This window comes from Oryx dammah, unplaced genomic scaffold (assembly GCF_014754425.2).
Source record: "Oryx dammah isolate SB20612 unplaced genomic scaffold, SCBI_Odam_1.1 HiC_scaffold_8, whole genome shotgun sequence".
NCBI classification, from domain to species: Eukaryota; Metazoa; Chordata; class Mammalia; order Artiodactyla; family Bovidae; genus Oryx; species Oryx dammah.
The window spans coordinates 8,469,410-8,496,169 of NW_024070192.1; the positions used below are offsets into that span (position 1 = coordinate 8,469,410).

Here is a 26,760-nt window from a genome sequence, read left to right on the forward strand (position 1 = left end):
ACCCGTCTGTCAGTGCAGAAGACGTGGGTTTGATCCCTGGATCAGCAGGATCCCCTGAAGAAGGACATGATAACCCACTCCAGTATTCTTGCCTGGAAAATTCCATGGACAGAAGAGCCTGGTGGGCTACAGTCCATGGGGTTGCAAAAGACTCAAGAAACGACTCAGCAACTAAACAACACTACACTAGCTCCAGAGTCTATTTAGATTCTCAGTGCCCATTTAATCTAGTATTTTGCCAGATTCTATCATAAAAATTTGGCTGAAAGGAAAAAATATAAGAGGTCCTCACGGAAACTGTATCCTTCTCTCTCTTTTCCAGACTCCCCCAAATTATATGCACAGGGACAGCCATGAGATAGGCATCCAGGCCCCTAGACTCGGGGGCCAGCGCTGGTCTGCCCAGTTGAGGGGCGCCTGGCTGACCTATGGTGAAGGGTCAGGGAGAACGCAGGGCTGTTTACCAGGGGGCGGGCTCTGCCATCAGGCTGCAATAATGCCTCTCCACCCCGATGGTATTTTTACAAGGCAATGCTCCCCAGAGCATCCTAGCTATCCTCCCCCTGCCCCTGGCCACCCCGATCATGGGTGGGACAGTGGTTCACCCCCTTTCTCTCGAGGACCAAGGAGCTCCACCTTGGAGCAGCACCCTAGCGGCAACATGCAAGGTGAGTTGGTTATAACTTGAAAGTGAAAGTCACTCCAAGGTCTGGCCACCTTCTTTCCTGATTGAAATGCTGCGTTTTCATTTGCTCTGGGACACGGACCCGCAGTGAATCCTATCCCCACTCACTGCTTCCTCCTATCTTTTGCTTCATCTGATCTGAAGTGTTTCTTTTTTTTTTTTTTTTTAATTTATTTATTTTTTGTCTGTGCTGTGTGGCATGTGGGATCTTAGTTCCCCTGCCAGCAACTGAACCCATGCTCCCTGCAATGGAAGCGTGGATTCTTAACCAGTAGACCACCAGGGAAGTCCCAGAAGTGGATTTTAATCTTGTGGCCTCCACGTGTGAAACCAGACTAGTGTTCATCAATGGCCTATAGTTCGTGAACACTTGGGAAATGGCCTTGGCCGTGCCTAGGTGAGCACAGATGCCAGATGGGGAGTTTCTGGGGGCAGAGGGGCAAGTATGGGAGCGCACTGGGATTTACATCCCCTGAATCATCACTGTTTTCTCTGGATCACAGACCCAGTCCTGGCTTCCTCTAATGAGCAGTCCATCCTAGAGGCCGGGAGGGCTGTCAGCTTCCCTTAGTTGGCAGGGAGTCAAATAGGACTCCTGGTAGCTCTTCTTGGGGTAGCAGCACCCTAGCTGCAACATGCAAGGTGGGTTGGTTATAACTTGAAAGTGAAAGTCACTCAGTCGTATTTGATTCTTATTGTGACCCGATGGACTATACAGTCCGTGGAATTCTCCAGACCAGAATGCTGGAGTGGGTAGCCGTTCCCTTCTCCATGGTTATAACTTACATTTTGCTTAAATACATAAGCACAGGGCAGCCAGTGGTTGTGAATGTCCAACTGTAAATCCCTGGGTCCAGGCTGGTGTATGTATGTGGCTGTCATATCAGTTCAGTTCAGTCACTCAGTCGTGTCCGACTCTTTGCGACCCCATGAATCACAGCACGCCAGCCCTCCCTGTCCATCACCAGCTCCCGGAATTCACTCAGACTCACATCCATCGAGTCCGTGATACCATCCAGCCATCTCATCCTGGGTCGTCCCCTTCTCCTCCTGCCCCCAATCTCTCCCAGCATCAGAGTCTTTTCCAATGAGTCAACTCTTCCCATGAGGTGTCCAAAGTACTGGAGCTTCAGCTTTAGCATCATTCTTTCCAAAGAAATCCCAGGGCTGATCTTCAGAATGGACTGGTTGGATCTCCTTGCAGTCCAAGGGACCCTCAAGAGTCTTCTCCAACACCACAGTTCAAAAGCATCAATTCTTTGGCGCTCAGCCTTCTTCACAGTCCAACTCTCACATCCGTACGTGACTACTGGAAAAACCATAGCCTTGACTAGACGGACCTTAGTCGGCAAAGTAATGTCTCTGCTTTTGAATATACTATCTATGTTGGTCATAACTTTTCTTACAAGGAGTAAGCGTCTTTTAATTTCATGGTTGCAGTCACCATCTGCAGTGATTTTGGAGCCCCCCAAAATAAAATCTGACACTGTTTCTACTGTTTCCCCATCTATTTCCCATGAAGTGATGGGACTGGATGCCATGATCTTCGTTTTCTGAATGTTGAGCTTTAAGCCAACTTTTTCACTCTCCTCTTTCACTTTCATTTAGTCCCTAAGTTGTGTTTGACTCTTTGTGACCCCGTGGACCGTAGCCCTCCAGGCTGCTCTGTGCAAAGGATTCTCCAGGCAAAAATACTGGAGTGGGTTAAATATATATATTTAAACAGGGCTGCAGCCAAGCCTCTTTTCTTTTTTAAAAAATATTTGTTTGGCTGCTTTGTGTCTTAGTTGCAGCACACGAGACGTTCGGTCTTTGTTGAGGCATATGGGATCTAGCTCCTTGACCAGGGATTGAACTTGTGTCCCCTGTATTGGGAGGTGGACTCTAAACCACTGGACCACCAGAGGGGTCCCAATAATTATTACAATAATAATTTATATTAGCATATCATTGATATCCTAAAAATGATATCATCTACTGAGTGTTTATTTTGTGGCAGGCACTGTGCTAAGTGCTTACAATGTGTGGCCTCATTTAATCTTAGTCGCCTGTGAGCGATCCCCATCTCTGTCCCTATTCTGCGGATGGGAAAGCTGAGGCTTGGAAAGGGGAGGTCATTTCTGGGATCTGCAGTGAGTGCCTGGCGAGGTCTGGATTCAAGCCCTGACTTGAATCGTCTGACTGCAGGCTTTCCTGCCTCCCTGGCCTCTGAGAACTCAAATAATTTGGTCTGGGATGACGCCAGAGAGCTGAACTTCAAATCATCTCCCCTCTTTCCGAGTATGTTTTATTTTTAAATCGCATAAAAACCACTCTGTTCTCCCCGGAGAGAGCCATTCGATGTCTTGGAGGCTTTTCCGGCTACCTGTTCGCCGGTCTCAGACACAGACCTGAGGAGTTAGGTCCGAGGAACTGTTTCAGCTGCTGTTTCAGCTGCTGTAGGTTAGGGCTCTGGTGGAGGCGGCCCCGGGCGCGGGAACCTTGGGTGGCTGCCTCTCCTTCTTTTTTAAGGGAGCAGGCCTGGCATCTTCTCTGTGCCAAGGGCTGCCTGGCACCAGCCGTACATTTCGGGAAATCTGAAAAATAAACAGTGTAAATAAAACCATAACTCCACCCAAGAAATCTGAGACATGGGCTCTTTTCCTTATTAACATGGCTCCACCCCCACCGTGGGTTTGGTTCTTGGGGGTCAGATGCCTGGGGTTGGGGTTTAACCTGAATGGACCCTTTTGTCTCTCTCTCTCTTTTTTTAATCTTTGTCCAGGAGGGTGGGCGTCCAGCTGGCCTGGGGGGAGGTGCAACCGGAAGTGACTCGATCCACAGGAATGTGGGGTCCGGTCTTTCTCCATTTCTCACCACGCAGTCTCCATATCGAGGAATCACTGGGTTCGTGGGCTCAGCTGTCGCTCACTGGTGCCACTTTCAGCCCAGACAGCTGACTTCTAAGCAGCTCATTGTGTGTGTGTGTGTGTTGGGGGTGGTGGTGGGACAGATGTTGAGAATTCTCCTGTGTCACTGAATGCAGTGCAGCTCCCTGTTAGGGTGTGGAAGGAGGTCACAGGGAGGGAAGAGACAAGGCTGGAGCTGGCACCAGGGCTGCCCATGCTCACTCTTCTGTCCTCTCAGCAGCCTTGGGGGCAGTGCCTGCCTCCACCTCCCTCTCCCCCCAGCTCTTGAATCAGAGCCCCTCCAGGTTTGCCCTCTCCTGGTTTTAAGGGACCATGCATTCTGGGAGCCAGATGCCGACACCTCATGGGCCCACAGGTTGGAGCCTGTGCTCCCTCCAGCCTGTCTGGCAGGGCCAGCCTGGAATCACCATTCACCTTTATCACTGAGCAGGGTGATTCGCCGTTATCACTGTTCATCAGTGTCGTGGGCGCCCGGGGAAGGATGCTCCCGTCTCTGCTGTGTGAGGCCAATGATAGTCAAAGTTCCTCAGAACAACAGTTCTAGTAGGAGAGAGGGAGGCAGTGATGAGGAATTGGCTCATGCAGTTACCATCTGCCATCTGCAAGTTGGACACCCAGGGAAGCCACTGGTGGATTCAGTCCAAGTCTGAGGACTGAGAACCCAGGGGAGGCGATGCTTAGTCCTGGGGCAGGAGACCGGGGCTGCAGCTCAGGCGGTCAGGCAGAGAGAGAATTCTCCTTTCCTCTGCCCTGTGTTCTGTTCGGGCCCTCTCGGGACTGGAGGATACCCACCCGCACTGGGAGGTGATCTGCTTCTCCCAGACCACCAGGCACATGTTCATCTCATCCAGAAACACCCTCACAGACAAGGCCAGAAATAGTGTTTAGCCAAATGTCTGGGTACCCTGCGATCTGGTTAAAAATGACACATACCATCAACCATCGTGGTCTCTGTTATGGCTGGGGTGGGGCCAGGGCCTTTGTAGGAGTTTTGACAGCTCCAGGGCTTCTGACCCTCACTTCCCTCATCTGTGAAATGGGGGTGGTGGCACCCCTCATGGGCCTGTCACACTGAGTGAGTAGGAGAATGGACCTAAAGCCTATGGTTGTCATGGAGCCTTGGCGCTGGAAGTGTCTGTGGGAGCCCAGTGTCCACCTGGCCCTCCTTCAAGGACCCTCCAGTCCTCATCTCCTCAAAGCCTTACCAGTCACCCCAGCTCCCAGTGCTCACCGCCCTTGGGAACTGCAAGTCAACTGCGTCTCTTGCGGTGTTGTTTACATGGGGAGTGTGAGTGTGTGTCCGTGTCTGTCTTAGTCATTCAGTCGTGTCTGACTCTTTGTGACCTCATGGACTGTACCCGGCCAGGCTCCTCCATCCATGGGATTCTTCAGACAAGAATACTGGAGTGGGTTGCCATTCCCTTCTCCAGGGAATCTTCCCAACCCAGGGATTGAACCCAGGTCTCCCACACTGGGGGCAGATTCTTTAGCATCTGAGCCACCAGGGAAGCGCATTTATATGGTAGGTGAGTTCAGCTCAACCTGGGGCTGTCTTGGGGTCTTCCCCAGCCTCGAAGGAGGCCAGGGCTTAGTGGCAGGTATTTGCCAACACCAGGCCCTGAAGGACAGCCCTCTTCCCATCTTGTTGTCAGCTGTTGAGTCATCCTGCAGACGTGAGGACTGTCTGCGTCCCGGGGGCTGGACAGGAAGACCAGGCCTGCAGGCTGCCCTGCTCAGGGCTCTGGAAACTTTCAAAACAAAGCTGACTGCATTCACTCCTGGTCAGTCATAGTTTAGAAGTGGGCTTGTGGAATAAGTGGTGAATGAATGAATGAGTCTCTCTGGCAGACTGCAGGGGAGGAGCTGACATGTTTGACTAGCAATCTGGGTGCGTGTCAGATGGCGGAGGCTGCAGGCAGGTGTCCGGGTCCAGCCTGGGCTGGACCAGGTTCTTCTCCAGCGTATGTTGTTGCCGCGGGGAAGGCTTCTGCTGGGCTTGCCCTGGTCGCCCAGACAGCAGACCCCAGAGCACCATGACCTTGGCAGCAACAGGACAGCAACCTGCCTCTCCCTCTTAGAAACCTCTCGAGTTTGGTCGGCTTAGCGCCTTAGCAAATCTGCTCGAGTTGGGACTTGCCTGCCCTGAGCCTCCCCAGGGATCAAGTGCTGGGCCAAGGGGCTCGTGCAGGGAGGCAGGAGGCCGAGTTCATCCAGAGCTCTGTTCTGGCTCCCTCCTGTGGGGCGGGGAGGTAGGAGAACAGCTCACCCCCCACTCTGCCCAGTCCAACCCGGCTTACCCCGTGTTGCAGACCCAGGACAGGGAAACCCCAGTTCCCAACAAGGTAGACATGGGTTGTACCAGAGCCAGCCTGCGCCTGACCCGTGCCAGCACCTGTCCATCCTGCAGACGGTCCTGGCGGCACCCTGGAGCCCAGCCCAGGTTTTGGAGTTCGATGGACTTCACTTTGTTCTGGGCTCAATTCCTCATAGCTGTGTAGCCTCAGACAAGTGATGCAACCCCACTGAGACTTGGTTATCTCCTCTGCAAAATGAAGTAATAAGGGTCAGGTGGGAAAATGTGCGTAAAGGGTTTGACCCAGTGCCTGGTCCGCATCCAGATGGTGGTGGCTGTTCCTGCAGGTGGCTGCTGGGGCCAGGTGTTACCTGGGAGGACCTCTGGCCCCACGAGGAGTGGGCTTCTGGTTTTGAAACCCCTGACAGGAGCCAAGGTGAGGATACGCCCAGTGTTAACCTTCCTCTGGTGGCCTTGGGTGACCTTTGCCCTCTGCCCCTGTCTTTAGGAGTCACACGGACCTCCAGCGGCCGTCTCCGGAAGCTTGGTGACCCAACTGGCCCGGGTAAGTGGCTGGTTTAGCCTTGGCCCGCTTGGTTTATCTGGGGTCAGGAGTTGCTGCTCATGGGCTCTGAAGAGACTCTGCCAACCATGACCCGGCCCGGGCCAAGGGGTGGGGATGGAATGGGTGGAGGGGGTACCGGGCTCCACCTCTCAACCTTGGTGCCCCTGCCGGGTCTGTGTGACTTCTCCCCTCTGGGTGTCTCCGGCCTCCCAGACCTGAGCCCTGGTGTGGTCATCACAAGAGCTGACCATGTGTCTTTGTGATCACGTCCAGTGGCCAGGCCCAGGGGCTGAGCTCCATCCATAGCCTCTTGTCAGAGGACATTGGGGCCCAGGGTGAAGGGACTTGCCCCCCTCGGAGATGACAGGGGTGTGCTGGGGACCTGCTGGGTGCCAGACCCCAGGTTGGACGGGCAGAGTGTTATCATGGTGACATAGCAGTTGTTTTAGAAGGAGGGGTTGTCCCACCGAAGCCCACGCCCCCCGAGCCCACGCCCCACCTTCTTGATCACAGAACTTTCTGTGTTGGTGGAAATATTCTATATCTGCGTCGTCCAGGACCGTGGCCCCTGGCCACACGTGACTGTGAAGCACTGAACTGTACGCTGTCTGTTTTATTCATTTATCTGCATAGAATTTAACTAGTTTTATTTTGTATTAATTCCCACTTCGTATCGTCATGTGGCTGGTGGCTATGAAATTAGACAATTCCAGACCAGGCCGGCTCTCTGAGACCCCAGTATTCTGAACCCAGATGTTCCTGGGCCCACTTCAGGGGTTAGCCCAACCTCTCCCCAAGTCCACCCTCTGGAGGTGACCCCTGCCAGTGGGCTGGGTACCGCTAGGCTTGAACGGTGGCTAAGGGTGGATCTTTGCAGGGGTGGGACTTGAGGTGCCAAGGGACATGCAGGCTTGACGTCCGCGAGAGTGTGGGAGGGATGGGAAGGATGATGCAGGCCTGAGGCCTCTGGTTGGGGAATGAATCACGTCCGCAGTTAAGGAGAAGCTCCGCCCCCCTGCAGACATGGGCCGCTAACTCCTGGGCTGCCCAGCTGCTGCTCTGTTCCAGGGAGCCTTTCTCGGAGCTCTTCGCCTCTGCAGCTGTCCGCCTCTCCATCTCCCTCCATTTCGGTGCTGGGGGAGGCCCGTGCGCTCCGGGAGTGAGGTCTCGGGAGGCCAGCTCCCTGGGCTGCGTGGACACGTCTGCTCCTGGCCCTTACTTCCCTGTGCCCAAGGCGGCCAGTTCTGTGCCATCAGCACTTGGCAGCCATGACCGCAGCTCCACTTGGAAGCCTAAGGCATAATTTGCCCAAGCCTGAAGCTGCAAGCCGTGATCTGGGTTTCACACGGAGCCGCCTGCTGACACACGGAATCCTGTCTCTGGGGGCCTCTGCGGGCTCCGGCCCAGACACCCTTCCCTCATCTTCCCGGCTCTCGGCTCCAGTCCCGGCCTCCCTGCGGCTAAGACCTGGATCCGGGCGGGGTTCTCTCCCAGACCCTCAGCCTCTCAACGCCTCAGTCCCTCTGACCTCACAAGAACCCCCATTTGGAGCCTGCCGCCCCCTCGTCTCCTCTGTCCCTCCCTCTGCCTGATCCTCTGTGTCTCGACCCCACACGCCATCTCCTCCCCAGAAGGCCAAGGGCCCTCTTTGTGATGCCCCTTCCTTTATTTCAGGTTTTCAGGAGACAAGTAGGGATGGCTGTTTCTGGCATAAGCCACATAGCCCATCAGCTTAGACTACTCACGGGTAACTCTATGGCCAGCTCACTCACTTTATGTCCTTTTTGTAAAAAAAAAAAAAAAAAAGAATAGTTGGACATATTAATAAATGTGAAGGGGACTTCCCTCGTGGTCCAGCGCTTAAGACTCCATACTCCCAACACGGGGGGCCTGGGTTCGATCCCTGGTCAAGGAACTAGATCCCACGTGCCATAGTATGTGCCAGAGACACAGACCTGGCACAGCCAAATAAATATATATGTGATAAATATGGTTTTAAAAATGTGAAGAATATAATGATGCCTGTACACCCAGCATCCCGCTTAAGAAATAAGGCGTTACAGGTGCAGCCCCAGCGCCTGGGTGGCCCTCGTGCCCACTGAGGTGAGCACCCGTCTGAATTCAGAAAGGCTCGCTGCTAGGTGTGTCTTCTGTGTGCTGTGTCTGCAGACGACACGCCGTCTGCTCCCAACACTGGTGGCGTCGAATCACGTGTGCGCGAGGGGAGTTGGCCGCTGCCTTTTGCTTTTTCACGAGATAGGACGACCTTGAGATTTACCCACTTACCCACACAGCTCTGTAGCTCTGGTGCTGTGCTGTGCTTAGTCGCTCAGTCGTGTCCGACTCTTTGCGACCACACGGACTGCAGCCCTCCAGGCTCCTCTGTCCATGGCGATTCTCCAGGCAAGGATACTGGAGTCGGTTGCCATGCCCTCCTTCAGGGAATCTTCCCAACCCAGGGATCGGACCCAGGTCTCCCGCATTGCGGGCAGATTCTTTACTGTTTGAGCCACCGTGCAAGCCCAAGAATACCGGAGTGGGTGGCCTATCCCTTCTCCAGGGGATCTTCCCGACCCAGGAATCAAACCAAGGTCTCCTGCATTACAGGTGGGTTCTTTACCAGCTGAGCTACCAGTGTAGCTCTAAAGTTTACTTATTTGACCGCGGGTGGCTAGGGTGCCCCCGTGTGGGGAGGCCGAGTTTCCTACTCCTTGGCCAGATACTAGGGGTCCATGGAGGGTTTCTTCTGTTGCAGACACTGCTGGACACATTCTCCTGGGTCCCACGCGTGTGTGTCTTCCCCTGGGCAGATCGCCTGGGCTCTGGGGATGCTTGCCCTGGGCCCTGGCAAGTGGCTTCCACTCTGCTCTCCCTTTCTGTGCCCCGAGTAGCCACCCTGAGTGGCCGCCTCCCAGACCTGCCGAACTTTGCCGATTCCTACGGCACCCACGGCATTTCCCCTCTGCTCCCTCACCTCCGCTGCCCAGCCCACACTGGTCTGTGCCCTGGCTGGGATCCCTGGGGCCTTCTCTTTCTGCCCTGACATCCGGTGTGTGGCTAGGTCCTGCTTTTCCTCCTTCAAGTACTGGTGAGGGTGGTGGCCTCGTCCCCAGACCCACCCTCGTCCCTTCTGTCACAGGTTCAACAGTGCCAACCACCCTCGATTCATATTCACTTAGAACCTCAGAAAGCGACTTGGACATAGGGCTTTTAGAGGTCCAGGGCTTAGAGATGGGGTCATGGAGGAGCAGGGTGGCCCTACATCCAATGACTGGGCTCCTTATAAGAAGAGAGACACAGACGCACAGGAAGGAGGCCACGTGAAGACGGAGGCAGAGATGGGAGCTTTGCAGTCACACGCCACGGGATGCCTGGGGCCAGGGGAAGACGGAGGAGGGAAGAATTCTTTCCCAGAGCCTCTGGAGGGATCACGGCCCTGCTGACACCTTAAGTTTGGCCTTCTGTCTCTAGAACTGTGAGAGAATTAATTTCTGTTATTTTTAAGCCTCCCGGTTTGTGGTGACTCGTTAAAGCAGCTGCCGGAAGCACTAAAGCAGCTGCAGGAAGCTAGCGCCCCTTCCCTCCGAGATCGAGAGTGGTCTACACCCACCACGCAAGGCACTCTCTAAAATGCCACTGTCTGGGCTGTGTCTCCGTCCTTACAGGGTTGAGCACCCCCGGCTGGTGTCCCTGCGGCCCCCTCCCCACCCCGGCTCACACACCCCTTCCTGCGGGGAAGGGCCCCGCCCCTGTCACTCAGCTGCACTGCCTGCCTGCCATTGCCACGCCCCGCCCCCCGTCACCGTGGACAGTAAGCGCCACAGGGAGGTGGGGCCGTGTGGCTCGTTGCCCACCCTTTCTCCAGGGCAGAACAGAAGACCCCCCCCCTCACCAAGAGAGGAGGGAGTGTCCTTTGTGCGGGGCGGGGGACCTGGCCAGAGTCTTGGCCACTTTTCACCTGACACCTGGGCCCCCACAGGGACCCTCAGCTGCTATCCCCTGCCCCCTCTCCTTCACTTCTCATGTCTCAGCCTCTCCATCCACCTAGGCACTCGGGCAAAAGTCTCAGTGTCGTCCTTGACCTCCGTGTCTCAGTCAGGCCTCCATGTCTCCCCTTATCCCCACCCTTCTCCCCACCAGAGGCTCCTCCCCGTCTAGTCCACATCTGGGGGGCTTTACTGAGTCCCACCTGTGTGCCTGGGCTTGCGCAATGGGCTCCACGCACGGGATTCTTTAAAACAGATCTGGGCCTGGTCCTCTGACTGAGAGAACCCTCGCTTTACTTTTCCCCACAGAATAAAGGTATGTGTGTGCTAAGTCGCTTCAGTCGTATCTGATTCTTTGTGACCCCATGGACTGTAGCCCGCCAGGTTCCTCTGTCCATGGGATTCTTCAGGCACGAATCCTGGAGTGGGTTGCCATGCCCTCCTGCAGGGATCTTTCCGACCCACGTCTCTCGTGTCTCTCGCATCTCCAGCGTTGGCAGGGAAGTTCTTTACCACTAGCACTGCCTGGTAAATCCAGCCTAATGCCCCCCAGTCCTGCTGGTCTCCCCTCTGTTCAGCCTCTCCCCTCCCTGCTCCAAGGGTTCACAGCTCTAGAAGCTATCTCTTTCCAGGGTAATTTGACCTAGCCTGTCAATCCTGTTAGCAGGTGGGCAGTGGGCATTGCTCTGTCCTCCCATCCTGTAGGGCTGGGTGTTCTTATGGCACTTGGCAGTCAGGCAGTAAATGTTGCTGAATTGAACTTGATAGGAGAAGCTGGGTGGGGGGTGGAGGAGTGTGATTGGCCAAAAAAACAGATTTAAAATAGAAACATCAGTCTTTTACTTTGGCTGAGAAGTAGCTTTTCTCTTTGTTTGCTTTATGGGGGAGAGGCTCATGGAAAATGCCAGGTCTCCAGAGAGGCGGCGGCGGAGAGGCAGACCCAGCCCAACAGGGCAGCCTGTAGGCACAGTAGCTATTTACGCCTAAAGCATTTATTTAACACAAGTTAAAAACTCAGTTCCTCAGCAGCATGGGCCACGCTGTAGGCCCTCGTCAGCCACACATGGCTGCCATATTGAACACAACAGAGACCGTGGCATCTACATCAGCACAGAAAGTTCTCTGGGGTAGGGCTGGTCTGGATTAATCTACACACCCGATCCTCAAATCCCTTGTTCCTCCTGGGAGCCTTTATTGGGTGCCACTGAGCAGGCAGAATGTTGGGATTTCCAGCAAGAAGTGAAAGACAACAGGCCTTTGGGGGAGTTTTGGTGTGTTCTGGAGATGCAGGGACCCTGGCACAGACTCTCCCAAGGACTCTAGTCCCCACACTCTTGGATCCCCTCTTGCTCTGCACAGGGAGCTGGGGGCCTTCAGGAATACAGCGCCAGCTCCCGGCTCCAGCAGGACGGGGACGGATGGCTGAGCGCGAGGGCCGTTAGTGGTGGAATTTGGCCCCGTCTGGGCCGACTCTCTCCCTTGTCTAGATTTCCTTCCACGCTGACCTGGAAGAACTCCCAAAGCAACAGGCCGGCCCAGGCTGTTTGCACCAGTAAACCCTGCAGCAGTCTCCAGGGCAGAGAGTAGCTGGATCGTATTTATTTAGGAACGGCCGAAACTTGAGGCACCATAAAAAGTGGAGAGAAGATTCCGGAGAGGAATGCGGCCGGCCCCAGGCCCGGAATTCATCGTCTTGCTCTGGGAGGCTGCAGGCGGCCAGACTGGGGCCGGCCCTGGAGGGTCTCGGCCGGCTGCCCACTCTGCTGGCAGGTACAGTAGCCATGACTGCAGGACGGTCAGTGGGAGGGGGTCGGAGGGATGGAGCTTCCTTATTTTTAACTAAGGAAAGCGCACTGCAGTGGTTGAGTCAGAGGATGAGCAGGAAATGAAGGGAAAAGTCTGTTTTTAAAGTGAGGGGCTGGTTTCCCCCACGTTGTTTAGTCGCTCAGTCGTGTCCAATCCTTTTGCGACCCCATGGATTGCAGCCCACCAGGCTCCTCTGTCTGTGGGATCTCCCAGGCAAGAATACTAGAGTGGGTTGCCATTTCCTTCTCTAGGGCATTTCCCAACCCAGGGATTGAACCCACGTCTCCTGCACTGGGCAGGCCGATTCTTCACCACTGAGCCAGCAGGGAAGCCCTGCATCCCCCATAGGTTGGAGGCAATTACGGAGGATTCTCGAAGAAGGTACCTGCTTGAGGGATGGGAGAGGTGAGAGGTAGCAGGAAATCTGAGCCCAGAGCCTCAGAGGGTGTCCTTTCAGCTAGATTCCTCTCCTCCCACCTCCTCACAGGCCCCTCCCCAGAATGGGCCCCAGGAACAAGGCTATGCCCTTCTTGTGGACCCCCTTCCTGAGGCCCCTGCAGCCTGTTACCTGGAGTGCCTGCCCTCTTTTCACAGCTGGGTCAGCCCAGGCCTCCTGGACTGTGTTGGGAGTTCAGGGCTCGCTGGGATCGCCTCTTATTCCTGTGTCCTCTCCAGCTGGGTGCAGGGGCTTAGCGCTGTCTTCACAGATAAAGCAGGCCTCACTCTTCCTCCTTATCTGCCCTGGGCCCCTCTCTGATGATGGTGACATCAAAAAGAAGGTGGCAGGGAGTATGCAGGTCACAGGGGCAGGTCTGTGGAGGTCAAGGGTAGAGATACTGCCTTTAGAACTGTCTGGAAGGGGCTGCTGGGCAACCCCATCCGGGCAGGCTCAGGTGGCTGGGAGCAGGGACTTGTTTACTGGCATAAGGGGAGGTCCCCAAAGTTGTGGCCTGGGGTTGGGGGGGCGCCCTTGGGACAGCAGGCGGCGGTTGATTTGGAGAAGTGCTGGTTTCAAACACTGACCCCCTCACTGGGACTGCTCACTGGTTTACTGCGCTCATATGCTTGGTGAATCTAAGACCAGGACAAAGTTTTTCACAACCACAGTGCTCCCTCTGTGTTCTGCTAGAGGGAGGAGTCATTTGGGGAGCCCTGACCTGGCCAGTCGCCCCGAGTGGCCGATGCTGGGGATGAGGCCAGGACTCAGTGAACAGTGGGGGTCGGCTGCCCGTTCTCCCCTGCCTGGCCTCACCCTGCCTCTGCACCCGGCCTCTGCACCCGGCCTCTGCACGGCTCGTAACTAACACAGCCCTGTCGGAGCCAATCGGTGCGGCCAGGTTTTCGGTTTCAAATTATCCCCGGCTTGGGCCAGCATGCTTGGAGTTTTAGGCATGACTGGGGACTGGACGTTGAGCCAGACTATGCCGGGGCGGGGAGCAGGGCGGGAACTGAGGGTCAAAGCTGTGCTCAGCAGCTGCACCGACCGCAGCAACAAAATCCACGGCGTGTGCAACTGACGGCTGCAGGAAGTGGCCAGAATACCCGAGGCCATGACTGCGCTCCTCGTCCTGGCCCAGCCATCTACCCGCCACCCCCGCCAGCTGGCAAACTCGGGGATACAGTGAAGGACAGAGGAGACCCCATGGACTGGTCTGCCTCCTCGTGGGGGCTTCCTGGCCTTGCTCGCTGCAGTGGGGATTGGAGTCACACAGCCCCCTGTGGCCTTAAAGGGGTTTCTTTTTAAATCCGTTTTTTGTAGTTCCTAAGTGTAATTAGCATATAATACATGTATAATCAGAAAAAAACAAAAATAGTTCTTTTCAAAATCGGATGAGGTGAAGTAAGCACATCAATAAACCCTCCATGATTCCCACTGTTCTAAACTCAGTGGTTGGTGGTTGGTTTATTGTAACACGTTGAATGAAATATACTCACCAGGAAGCACTGCACCGGGAGCCGTGGCTCTTTTGTCCATCTGTGGTACTTGTCTCCTGTGGCTGCTGTAAATAACAAATCACCAGTAACTTGGGGGGCTGAAACCGGCAGAAATGTCTTCTCTCACAGTTCTGGAGGCCGGAAGCCTGAAACCCAGGTCTTCGCAAGGCCCGGGTCCCTCCAAAGACTACAGGGGAGAAGCGGTTTTTGTCCCTTCCAGCTTCTGGGGCTGCCGGCCTTTCTTGGCTTGTGGCTGCATCCCTCTGGTTTTCAAGGCCAGCATCTTCACATCTCTGATTGCTCTGTCTGAGCATCCCCTTCTCTGTGTGTGTGTGTGAGATCTCCCTCTGACCGCTTCTTGAATACATATGATGGCCTTTAGGACCCCCCTCCCCACCAGTGATTCAGAATAGTCTCCCATCTCAAGATCCTTCACTTAATTGCACCTGCAGTGACTCTTTCTGCTAACAAGTTCCCATGTACAGGTTCAGGGGATTAGGTTATGAGATCTTGGGTGGCGGGGGTGGGGGAGGGCATTATTCAGCCTGCACGGAGCCCCAAAGCTGCCCGAAACACCTCTCCTCACTGTGCAGGTGGCTGGCTTTGGAGCTGTCCTCCAGACTCTGCTGGGAGTTGTGATTTGGTGTCTCCCAGAAGGTGTCGGCGCCCCCCTCCCACGCCCAAGAAAACGCCCTCGCCGCTTTGTTCTTGCTGTTAAGACTCTTGTGACCCCATGGACACACCAGGCTCCTCCGTCCTTCACTGTCTCCCCGAGTTCACTCAAATTCATGTCCATTGAGTCAGTGATGCCATCGAACCGTCTCATCCTCTGTCACCCTCTTCTCCTTCCCTCGATACCTTGGAAACTGCATTTGGAGTCCTGCCCTGGGCAGAGGGAGCCATCCGACAGAGAATGGTGTGTGGCCCTCTCCTGGTGACACGTTGCTTGTGTGGCCGTGGGGCAGAGACCTCAAGCTAAGAGGGCACCTAGCGGAGGGGCCGGCAAATAATCAGACTGAGTGCAGCATCTTGCTGTGGGAATCACAGCCATCCAAAAAAAGGCAGTTTCATCTAAAGAGGGAAGCACTCTTGAAACCCACCCCGTGAGGCCAGACAGGAGGGCTCATTCAGTGTGGCTGTATGCCCTCCCTTTTCCAAGAGAAGAGGAAACCCTGGAGTTCTTGGTGAAATTGCCCAAGTGTTCAACATTGGCACGGATACAACAATTTCTTTAGGCAGGGTCAGGCAGGCAAACACAGCCTGTTTCTGTGTCCCTTGGGCGGAGGGCTGCCAGTTTGAACCCTTGAAGTGAATGAAACTTAAAGAGCAGAGGAGATGCCCCCAGCCCCAGCACCCCCCCCCACACACACACACCAACCCCCAGCCCTCACTCTGACCACGTGCTGCCCTTCCCCACCAGGTGAGCAGCCCCTGAGACCGGAGCAACAGCTGAGCCCCTAGCCAGGCCAGGCCCCTGTCCCCTCCTCCCAGAGAGGCGCTGAGTCTGGGGAAGCTGTGGTGAGGAACTGCGCGCCCTCCCAGGGGACGGCTGGAGACTCACTGACTCACGAGCGAGGGGTAGGAATCTTCCAGGAAGTCTCCTTCCCGCGCTCCCCTCTCGGCCGGCCGGGGTGGGCCGGCCAGCTCCTCTGTCGCCTCCTCTGCCCCAGCAGGCTGACGGGACACCCGGGCATCTGCAGGGGGGCACTTCTCCGGCTCATCCCCGGCAGGTGTTCCTGAACCTTCCCCGTGGCAGCCGGCCTGGGGCGCGACCACCTCTCCTTCCGGCCAGTCCGGAGGGGAGCCCAGGCGGGCAAGCAGGCAGGAACCAGGCTTTGCAAAGGCTCAAACCAGAGGAAATCGCAGCATCGCCGGCCGGGGGGCGGAATGAAAGACTCTGCGAGTCGCCAGGAATTTGACTGTGAGCTGGTTTCCAAGAGGCTAAGTTAAGCTTCTCCAAGTGGATATTAAAAAGGAGCAGCCAGACAAGAAGCCCCGGGCGGAGGGGCTGGAGGGGGTGGAGAGAAGGCGCCGGAAGCCACTCGCGGCCGCACCTCGGGAGCCACAGCACAAAGCCCCCGCCGCCGGTCCTCGGGCCGGAGGACCCCGAGGACCGCGGGAGCCTTTCAAGGTCCACTCTGGCCCGCACTCCGCCTCTTCTTTTTATTTCTCTCCTTCGCTCCCTTTCCCCTCCCGGTTCCAAGAGACAATGCTACTTCAGTTTGGAGCACAAACATATGATCAGCACATGGAGATGTGGTAATTTGGATGCATTCGTGATTGCAACAGATTGAAGAAATTAGACCAGACAAAGAGTGTTTTTGGAGGAGGAGGCAGAAAGAGGGAGGGCGACGGGGTGAGAAAGGGGAGGACGTCTCTGGAAAGGGGGACGCTGGGACTCCCGCCTGCTGCTAAATATATCCGTAATGATGGAGAGAGACCGGATCACAGGTAGGCAAGGGGCCCTCCTTCCCGCCCCGCGCTGCCCCTTCCCCTTAACTCGAAACTTTCTTTATGCTTCAGGACATAAGCACCCAGGGGTCACTTCGGCTCATTTTTCTGGGCATATTTCTTTTCCTCTCTACTGTTCTGAGGTCCTAGGACATAATGTTCCATAATGTTCCAAAAGCGAAGCTTCGCTAAGTCTGGCTTTTATTTAAACTCGGCTCTCCCTTCCCTCACTATTTCTCTTTAATTTCCCAACGTGCCACTTTTGCATCTGAAGGCGGCTGTGAATGCTGAGACTGTGGGCGCAGAAGTCCAGGAAAGGACCGGGTGGGGGGGACCCAATTCTGGCGCTGGGGTCCGGTCCGGCGGCACCGGGGCGCCGCTTGTGGTTTGTTTGTCCACCGTGTGGTTTGTTTGTCCGCTGCTCGCCAAAGTCTTCAAGGCTGCCTTGGTCTCTTCCCTGAAATAGCATTTTGGTGCCTTCCTGGGAGTTGATTACAGGGCTGGGAGCTCCCAGTGCCCAGACAAGATGTGCAGATGTGTGTGTGTGTGTGTGTGTGTGTATGCACACACACCGTGGACAGAACTCCTCCTATTCTGCCAGAAGCTTGGGGGAGTTGACCAAGGTGACCCCCACTTGCGGGGGTTGGTGTCATCTGGGTCCTGTCCTCACCTTGGCACAGTGAACAGGGAGGAGGGTATCGATGAGCATCCCTGTCTGGATGGGACGTTTCAGGACAGAGAGACCAGATCTGTGGGCTCTGCTTAGATTCTGGGGTAGAATCACTGATTAGAACATCTGAATGTCACGGTGGGGCAAGGCGTGAGGGCAGACGCCTGGTCCTTGCGTTGGAGGGGGCTTCCGGGTCCCTGGATGGGTACCCGCACTGGACAGCATGCGTTTTGAGTTACGTTTTGAGTTAAGGGGTCGAGTTGGTAGCCCTGCACCGACTGGGCTCAGCCCCATCAGCACTGGGCAAGAACTGACAAGGGGAGAGAAAAGAGGCTGCCCCTCCTAAGTCACCCCGGTTAGAAGTCCCCGTTTCCCAGGTGGACCTCCTGAGATCTTTCTCCCAGGCGTGTGTCCTGGGTCAGCATCTGACGTCATCAGGAGTAATTCCCATTCATTCCCCAGCCTGCTGCTTGCGGCGCACCCCTCGAGCCTGATGCTGGGGTGCACTGTGCAGGCTGAGACATCTTGGGCATCAGCATCCAGGCTGCAGGTGCTCTGAGCTGGCCCCTGGTGTCTTCACAGGTGTCATTGGACTGGTCTGTTGTTTGTCACTGCGTGTGTTGTGGTGGGGAGGGGTGGACTCCCCAGGAAGCCATAGGGGAGGAAGGCACATCTCCATGGCTCCTCTGAAGGTGGCCCCTTGCCTGCTGCTCCAGGGGCTGATCAGATCCCAGTGTGGTGTCAGGGTGGATGGGGCACCCACAGGCAGGGGAGCTGCTGATGGGCGGTGGGTGTGCGTGCATATCCATGCCACTGGGCAGGTGCCAACGGGCACCGCGACCGAGCACGGGAGCTGGGGTGGTGGAGACCATCAGAAGGCACGGCTGGGGAAACCGCACCTCATGTGTGTTTGAGCTCAGTGACGTGGGCCGGCCGGGGTGAACGGGGCGGGAGCCCGGGGTTCCCTGCTCTCTGTCTCGGCAGGGGCTGCTGGGTGCAGGACTTGGGAAGATGGTCGCTCTGCTGGCCTGGTTGGCAGGGGCCTCCCACCCAGCCTTCACTTTCACGGATGACCAAGCCAAGGCCCAGCTGGGTGACAGACAGGCGGCCAGAGAGCCAGAGCACAAGGGCTGGGAAGGGGTCTCCGGGGAGTCAGAAGTGGTGGCAATGTCTTGGAACCTCCAAGGCTGAGCAAGCTCCAGGAGCTTTCTCAGGAACTGAATAAACAGTCAGCTCTGCGCCTTTATAGCCTTGCCGAGCACCACGCCCTCGTGATGAGAAGTGGAGCGGGGGCCTTCCCCCGGGCTACGCCTGAGGAAAAGTTGGGACTTCCTATGAAATCCGCATTTAGATGCGTTTTCACCCAAAGATTGGTGGCTCACACGGTAAAGCGTCTGCCTGCAATGCGGGAGACCTGGGTTCGATTCCTGGGTTGGGAAGATTCCCTGGAGAAGGAAATGGCAATCCACTCCAGCACTCTTGCCTGGAAAATCCCATGGACAGAGGAGCCTGATAGGCTACAGTCCATGGGGTCGCAAAGAGTCGGACATGACTGAGCGACTTCACTTTCACTTTTTCACTTTCATCCAAAGATACTTATTTCTTTCAAAGCTTGGGTTAGAAACCTGGTTCCAGAAAAGGCAGGTCCCCAAGCTGTCTCCCTTCCAAGTTCCTCAAACCTGGTCGGACCTTGACCTTGGTCTTTAATTGTAACTCAGAGCTTCAGAGGCCCCCGGGAAGCTAGCTCTACCCTGTTCCTGCTGGGATCTCGAGCAAGTTGCTCTGCAGCCCTAGGCTCCATTTCCTAATCTGTAAAGTGGGGGAGACGGAGCAGCAGGGGCCCCAGGCCTTGCCCCCCACCCCCACCAGTGGCCTCTGAGCTGATTCTGGGGGTCCCTGTCTCCTGCGGGGCTGCCACTCACAGTCCCTGCCCCTCTGGGACCCCATTAGGCAGCTGAGGTAGCTGCCTCCCTCCCCAGCGGGCACACTGAGTAGGGGTGAGGCTGGAGTCACGATGCCCAGCGTGTGTGGATGGAGGCCTGTCTGGCCAGACGCCCCACCTGCCAGTTTCCAGAAGTGGCTGTTCCTGCTCATGGCCCGCTGGGCTGGCATTTAAGGAGGACCTGGCTGGCTCTTGGCCACTGCCCAGCAGCCATCCAGGAGGGGTTGGTGGGGAAGGGGCTTGAGGCAGGTGGGGGCTGCCTCAGGAGACCTGAGGTCTCCCTGCTCCGTCTCCCGGGAGCACCAACTCCTGCCTAGTTTGGGCCCCGGGGGCCCCAGGTCCTCTGTGGCAGCCACGCCACCTCCATCCCCCTTGAGGCTGAGGCTGTGCCCTGGGAAGATGCCGGAGGGCTTGTCAGCAGGCCGGGATGAGTCACCGAGCAGTGACTGGCCGCTGAGACACCGGCCGCTCCTTCCAGCCAAGGGTCGGCATTTTTTTCCTTGTTCTGGACTGGCTTTGTGGCTTTTACAAATCAAGCAGTTTTATCTTGTTCCAAGCGCTTGTGTTTCAGCAGGGAGAATCTCCAGGAAGGGAACTTTCCACTGGGGCGGGGTGGGGGGGGGGCAGTGACTTAGCTCAGCTGGGCCTCGGGGAGACTGGGAATGGCCGCGTGGTGAGCTGTCGGCAGAGAATGTAGATATTTCTCCGCTTGGTCATGGAGGCTGGTCTTGGGGGCGGGGAGGGCCCGGTCACGTTGTCACTGGATGTCTGTCCCAGGCTCACCAGGGAGGAGAGAGCTGGTTCTCTAACTTGCTCAAGGGGTCCTGTGTCATGGCTGTGGGCGGGCAGGGGGCTGGACAGTCTCCCATCATTGGAAGCATGCTTTGGGCCTCACTCTGATGGCCCCTCTTGTCTCTGGGTCCCTGGGCAGTTCATACCCTTGACTCACTGTGGTCATCAGTGTTCTGGACCTGCGTTGCCAGAGCTGGATTTTCCTCGTCTCCAGGATGAGAAGCTTGGCCCGAGGCCTGCCTGGTCCTCTTCCTCTTGCAGCTCTGATTGACCCGGGCCTTGGTTTCCTAGGGCTTCCCTGATAGCTCAGATGGTAAAGAATCCGCCTGCAATGCAGGTTACCCCAGTTCAATTCCTAGATCAGAAAGATCTGCTGGAGAAGGGATAGGCTACCCTCTCCAGTATTCTTGGGCTTCACTGGTAGTTCAGCTGGTAAAGAATCTGCAATGCGGGAGACCTGGGTTCGATCCCTAGGTTGGGAGGATACCCTGGAGAAGGGAAAGGCAACCCACTCCAGTATCCAGCAGTGGTACCCAGTACCACTTGGTTTCCTAGGGCTGATGTAGCCAAGTACCACTGCCTGGGGAGCTTGCAGCGACAGCAAGGGGCCCTCTCCCAGCCCTGGAGTCCAGAAGCCCGAAGTCGACGTGTCGGAGGGTTGGCTCCTTCAGGGTGCCCTGCAACAGCATCCTCTCCATGAGCCTCCTGGCCTCTGGCGGTGGATGGGGCACCTTGGCGTCCTTGGCTGCTGAATGCTCACTCCAGTCTTGGTCTCTGTTTTCACAGGCCTTCTTGTGTGTCTCAGGTCTCCCTCTGCTTCTGTTTTATAGGGACACTCTTTTCTGGATTTAGGGCCCACTCCAGTAATCCACTGGGACTTCCCAGATGGCTCAGTGGTAAAGAATCCGCCTGCCAGTGCAAGAGATGTGGGGTTGATCCCAGGGAAAAGGTCATTTCCTTCCTGGAGGAGGAAATGGCAACCCATTCCAGTGTTCTTCCTGGGAAATACCGTGGGCAGAGGAGCCTGGCGGACTGTACTCCGTGGGGTTGCAGAGTCTGACAGGACTGAGGGACTGAGCATGCATATAATCCAGTGTGACCGAAACTCCAGATCCTTATCCTAATGACGTCAGCAAGACCCTTTTCTCCACATAGCACCATGTCCACAGATTTCAGGTGAACATGAGGTTTGAGGAGGCCACCATTCAACCCACTCCCGTTCTCATGCGTCCTGGATGCATAGGATAATTCCATATCCTAAGATCCCTCGAAGTCCCCCAGTCTGGCCGCAAGCCTTTGCCATTGGGTCCCCTACCCCAATGTGCGGTGTGGGAAGCCCAGCCACATGAGAATTCCAGAAGCCTGCCTGCCCCGCTTCTAGGCACCTTCCTGCTGTGAGCTGCTTGTGTCCCCTGCTGGTGGGGTGAGGCCTGGGGCAGGCTCTGGGGACAGAATGGACCTACGACAGAGTGGATACCTGGGTCAGCCTGCCTGATAAGGTCACCTTCGCCTGGTGCTTTGTAATTTTTTTTATTTGCGCCCCAAATAGGTCTGTCCAAAACCTTTCCTGATTAGAGGATTTATTTCAATGCAAAGTCCTACTAAGGAATGGCATGACCATCACATTGTTATGTAATAAAGAACCGCCTTCAATAACAGTGTAGTGTGAGATTGGGACTGACCCTTTGCGTGTTCACTGTAGTCTTTCTGTACTATAAAGACCTCGGGTGCCCAGGGCTCTGGACTCATTTAAAACAGATTGTGGTAAAATGTACATAACATAAAATGTACCTTTTTAAAAGATTTACTATAGTTGGTTTACAATGTTATATTAGTTTCCAGTGTACAGCAAGGTGAATCAGTTATACATATAGGAAAGGAAAGGAAAGTGAAGTCGCTCCAGGGGATCTTCCCGACCCAGGGATCGAACCCAGGTCTCCCGCATTGTAGACAGACGCTTTACTGTCTGAGCCACCAGGGAAGTCCCATACATATAATCTACTCTTTTTTAGATTCTTTTCCCAATTAGGTCATTACAGAGTAATTTTAAAAATAATATTTATTTTAGTTAATTTGGCTGCTCTAAGTCTTAGTTGCAGCATGTGGGATCTTTCATCTTCATTTCGACGTTCGGGATTTTTAGTTACACCATGTGGGATCTAGCTACCTGACCAGGGATTGAACCTGGGTCCCCTGCATTGGAAGCATGGAGCCTTAGCCACTGGACCACCAGGGAAATCCCATTACAGAGTATTGAGCAGAGGTCTGGGTGCTACGTTCCCGGTCCTTATTAATTATCTATTACACGTATATGTGTATATTCAGCCCAGTCTCCCGGTTTATACGTCCCCACCTTTATTCCCCGGGAACCATAGTTTGTTTTCTACATCTGTGACTCTATTTATGTTTTGTACGTAAGTGCGTTTGCACCTTTTTTTAGGACTTCCCTGGTGGCTCAGCGGCAAAGAATCTGCTTGCCAAAGCAGGAGATGCGGGTTTGACCCTTGGGTCGGGAAGATGCCTTGGAAGAGGAAATGGCAACCCACTCCAGTATTCTTGCCTGGGAAATGCCACGGACAGAGGAGCCTGGCGGGCTACAGTCCATGGGGTCACGAAGAGTCAGACATGATTTAGTGACTAAACAACAACCTTTTTTAAAGATTCCACATGTGAGAGATATCGTATGATATAAATATACCTTTTAAATGATGTTTAGGTGTGTAATTCAGTGGCATCAAGTGCTTTCACATACTTGCGCAATCATCCATCTCCAGAACTTTTTCCATCTTCTCAAAGTGAAGTGAAAGTGAAAGTTGCTCGGTCCTGTCCAACTCTTTCCAGCCCCATAGTCCATGGAATTCTCCAGGCCAGAATACTGGAGTGGGTAGCCTTTCCTTTCTCCAGGGGATCTTCCCAACCCAGGGATCGAACCCAGGTCTCCCACATTGCAGGCAGATTCTTTACCAGCTGAGCCATAGGGAAGCCCAAGAATACTGGAGGGGGTCGTCTATCCCTTCTCCAGGGGATCTTCCCGACCCAGGAACTGAACCGGGGTTTCCTGCACTGCAGGTGTATTCTTTACCAACTGAGCTACCAGGGAAGCCCCTGTCTTCTCAAAGTGAAGCTCTATTAAACACTACTTCCTCATTCCCCCGTCCTCCCTGACCCTGCCCAACACCCTTCTGCTTTCTGTCTGTGTGAATTTGACTATTTCAGGTTCCTTATGCAAATGGAATCATTCAGTATTTTTTTGTGACTGGCTTATTTCATTTAATAATTTCAAAGTTCCTGTATGTTGTAGCAGGTGTCAGAGTCCCCTCCTGTTTAAAGCAGAATAGTATTCCATTGTAGACTGTATTTTGTTTATCCACGGTCTATCAAGAATCACCTTTTGGCTCTTATGAAAAGTGCTGCCATAAATCTGGGTGTATAGGTATTTGCTTAGGTCCTTGCTTTCAGATTTTTCTGGGTACACACACCCAGAAGGAGAATTACTGGATCGCATTGAGAAAGTAAGTGAAAGTGTTAGTTGCTCAGTCATGTCCTTGCATTCCCGTGGACTGCAGCCCACAAGGCTCCTCTGTCCATGGATTTTCCAAGTGTGAACACTGGAGTAGTTTGCCATGCCTTCCTCCAGGGGATCTTCCCAACCCAGGGATTGAACGCAGGTCTTCTGCAATACAGGTGGATTCTTTACCATCTGAGCCACCAATCGCATGGTAATTCTATATTTAATTTTGGGAGGAACTTCCATACTGCTTTTCACCACAGCTGTACCATTCTACATTCCCACCAACAGTATACCTGGGTTCCAATGTCTCCACATCCTCCCCAACACATGTTATTTTCTGTTATATTTTTAAACAACAGCCAGTCTATTAAGTGTGAGGGGGCGCCTCATTGCAGTTTGGATTCGCATTTCCCTAATGATCAGTGAGGTTGAGCATCTTCCCATGTACCTGTTGGCATCTGTATGTCTTCTTTGCAGAAATGTCTATTGAGGCCCTTTGTCAATTTTTTAATTGGGTTGTTTTTTTGTGTGTGTGATTGAGTTGTAGAAGTTTTGTTTTTTCTGGCCTCGCTGTGTATCATGTGGAATCCCAGATCCTCCCCACCAGGGATTGAACCTGAGCCCCCTGCAGTGTAAGCCCAGAGTTTTAACCACTGGACTGATAAGAAAGTCCTAGTGTTTTTTTTTTTTTTTTTTTAATATTCTGGGTATTAATTCCTCATCAGACATAGGATTTGTAAATATTTTCTTCCATTCTGTGTGTTGCCTTTTCATTCTGTTGATCGGCTCCTTTGGTGCTTAAAAGTTTTACATTTTGTGTGTCTGTTCTTGGCTGGGTCCTCCCTGCTGCCCACAGGCTCTCTCTAGTTCCCGCCAGCGAGGGCTACTCTCCGTAGCGGTGTGCAGGCTCCTCATTGTGGTGGCTTCTCCTGTTGTGGAGCACGGGCTTAGGTGTTCCGAGGCACTAGGGGATCTTAGTTTCCAGACCAGGGATAAACCTGTGTCCCCTGCACTGACGGGTAGATTCTTAATCACTGGACCACCAGGGATGCCCCCCCCCCCAGTTTTTAATTTTGATGAAGCTCAACTTATTAATTTTTTTCTTTTAATGTCCATGCTTTTGGTGTCATACCCAATGTCACAAAGCTTTCCCCCTGTGTTTCTCTCTGAGAGTTTGATCGTTTTAGCACTTGTATGTAGGCCTTTGCTCTATTTTGAGTTCATTTTTGTATATGTTGTGAGGTAAGGCTCCAAGTTCACGTCCTGGGTTCTTGATTCACTATTTTTTTGTTTTTTTTTCCGCCTCTCAGACCCAAGTTGACTGCATTGGGTGGCAAGAAGTGGGGGAGATTCTGGGTTGGGTCTGGCCTTGACCGTCCCCTCTCAGGCCAGCCAGGGAGCCTCCACTCTGGTCCAGACGTGGCTGGACGTGGGCTCTGCCCCACCGTCAGGCGGGCCTTCTGTTTTTAGTAGTCTCACTGCCCAGCTTGCACGGGAGACTGGCTGGGTCCGTGTCTGTTCTGTCCCCATGCTTAGTCTCAGAAGCCTCCTCCAGCCCTGTTCCTCTTTGCTTCTGCGATCCTGGCCTCACATCTCCGATGACCGTCTGCTCAGAGCTGGTCATCCCTGTTGTCTCCCTTCCCATCTGCGCACAAATCTCTGAATGGAAGCCATCACCGAAAGCGCTTTGGCCAAAGTCCCTCGGACCACAGTCCTGCCTCCACCGCTCTCACGTGGATTCTGCAGTGGTGGATTCCGCTCCCCTTGGGCTGGGTGTGGGGTGGGGATGGGACACAGTGGAGAAACTAGGGAGGTTTCCTCTAACCAGTGGCCTTGCTGGAACTCAGGACGGTTAGCAATTCAGGTCTCAGCTCCTGGAGACCCCCGCTGCCTTCAGGCTTGGGACCTGCCTTAGGCCTTCTGATGCTCCCTCCTTTTTTTCTTTCTTTCTTCTTTTTTTCCTTTTTAACAAACGAGGAAATTCTGACTTCAGCAAGCTGAATAAACAAAGCAACACACGCCTTGGAATTAGCAAAGAAGCGCCGGCTCTGAAAGTTTACTATGAAAACTTGAAAATGCTTTTGCAGGGCTTCGCTGGCAGCTCAGACAGTAAAGAAAATGCTCTGGGGCCGGGCTGTCTGCCGGTGTGAAGAGCTGCCCGGCTCCAGATGGCGGCAGCCTGCACCCCAGCACCTGTTCCTCCCCACGGCCCCGGTTCTCCCTCTTGCCAGCGCGAGTGACCAATCAGTGACCTCTGTCTGTTCATCTCAGGTCATGACCTTTGAGTTCATCTCAGGTCATGACGCCTCCAGATTCCTGTCTGCAGAATAACTATTGACAGCAGTCGTCCCAATTAGCCAGCAGATCGTTCTGGAGCTCCTACTAGGTTCAGGCATCTCCTAGGTACTTGGCCTAAAGTAAGGGGTAAGGGACAGCCAGTCCCTTGCTCCTTTGGGACTGGTCATCTGAAATTGCTGTCAGGCAGCTAACCAGAAAACACACCAATTTTTGACTTGAGACGGAAAAGCAAAGAACAGGTGATGTGATGTGATTGTTACTAGGCGCATGTGTGTGTGTGTGTGTGTGTGTGTGTGTGTGTGTATTTGTTTGTATTAATGGACACCTTCCTTGAGAGGGTGACACTGAGCTGAAATGTGCATGTCCAAAAGGACCTGACCAGGCCAGGATCCTGAGGAAGGACATTCAGGCAAAGGAAATAGCAGATGCAAAGGCCCCGAGGTTAGAACATCGTGGAGGTGCCAGTGGCTGGGCTGTGTTTTTGGAAGAGACAGGCAAGTCTGAGTCCAGCAAGATGGACTCAGGTCAGGCCTGGCCTTGGAGGCCCTGGTGGTGGTGTGTTTTTTTTCCTGTGGTGTGATTGGTGCCACGTGGAGGAAGCGACAGGACCCGCGTGCCCTGTGCCTGCCAGGCAGGGAGGAGAAGCCAGGGAGCTCCAAGGGGTGGCCGTGACTATCGCTCTAGCAGTTGCAGAGGGGGGCCCTCTGATTACTGGGTGGACCTTGGTGGTTGGAGAGGCCACTGGATGCACTGACGTGGTAGCTAGCCCTGCCCCGCCACTGCTTGTCTTGAGGTTGGAGTGCTTGCGGTCTCTGAGCGCAGAGGCTGTGGTTTGCTGGATGCTTGGCTGAGGGGGCAGGGGTGGCCTGAGGCCTGGGTTCTGAGCCTCTGTGCCTGCCCATGCCCCCAGTGGGGTG

The 26,760-nt window shown here is 54.5% G+C and overlaps 1 protein-coding gene across 3 annotated transcripts in view; it reads left to right on the top strand.

Moving 5' to 3' along the window:
* SEPTIN9 (septin 9) overlaps nt 1–26,760 on the top strand; it is a 176,872-nt gene that overhangs the window by 10,881 nt on the left and 139,231 nt on the right. Inside the window, exon 2 of one of the 3 annotated variants that reach the window (XM_040244672.1) lies at nt 6,396–6,452. The exons of 1 other annotated variant lie outside the window; for it this stretch is intronic. In XM_040244672.1, the coding sequence (XP_040100606.1) occupies nt 6,396–6,452 (57 nt within the window). Of the gene's footprint in view, nt 1–6,395; nt 6,453–15,979; nt 16,631–26,760 lie in introns of those variants that run through there. One more of the 3 variants, XM_040244674.1, reaches the window with a different exon arrangement.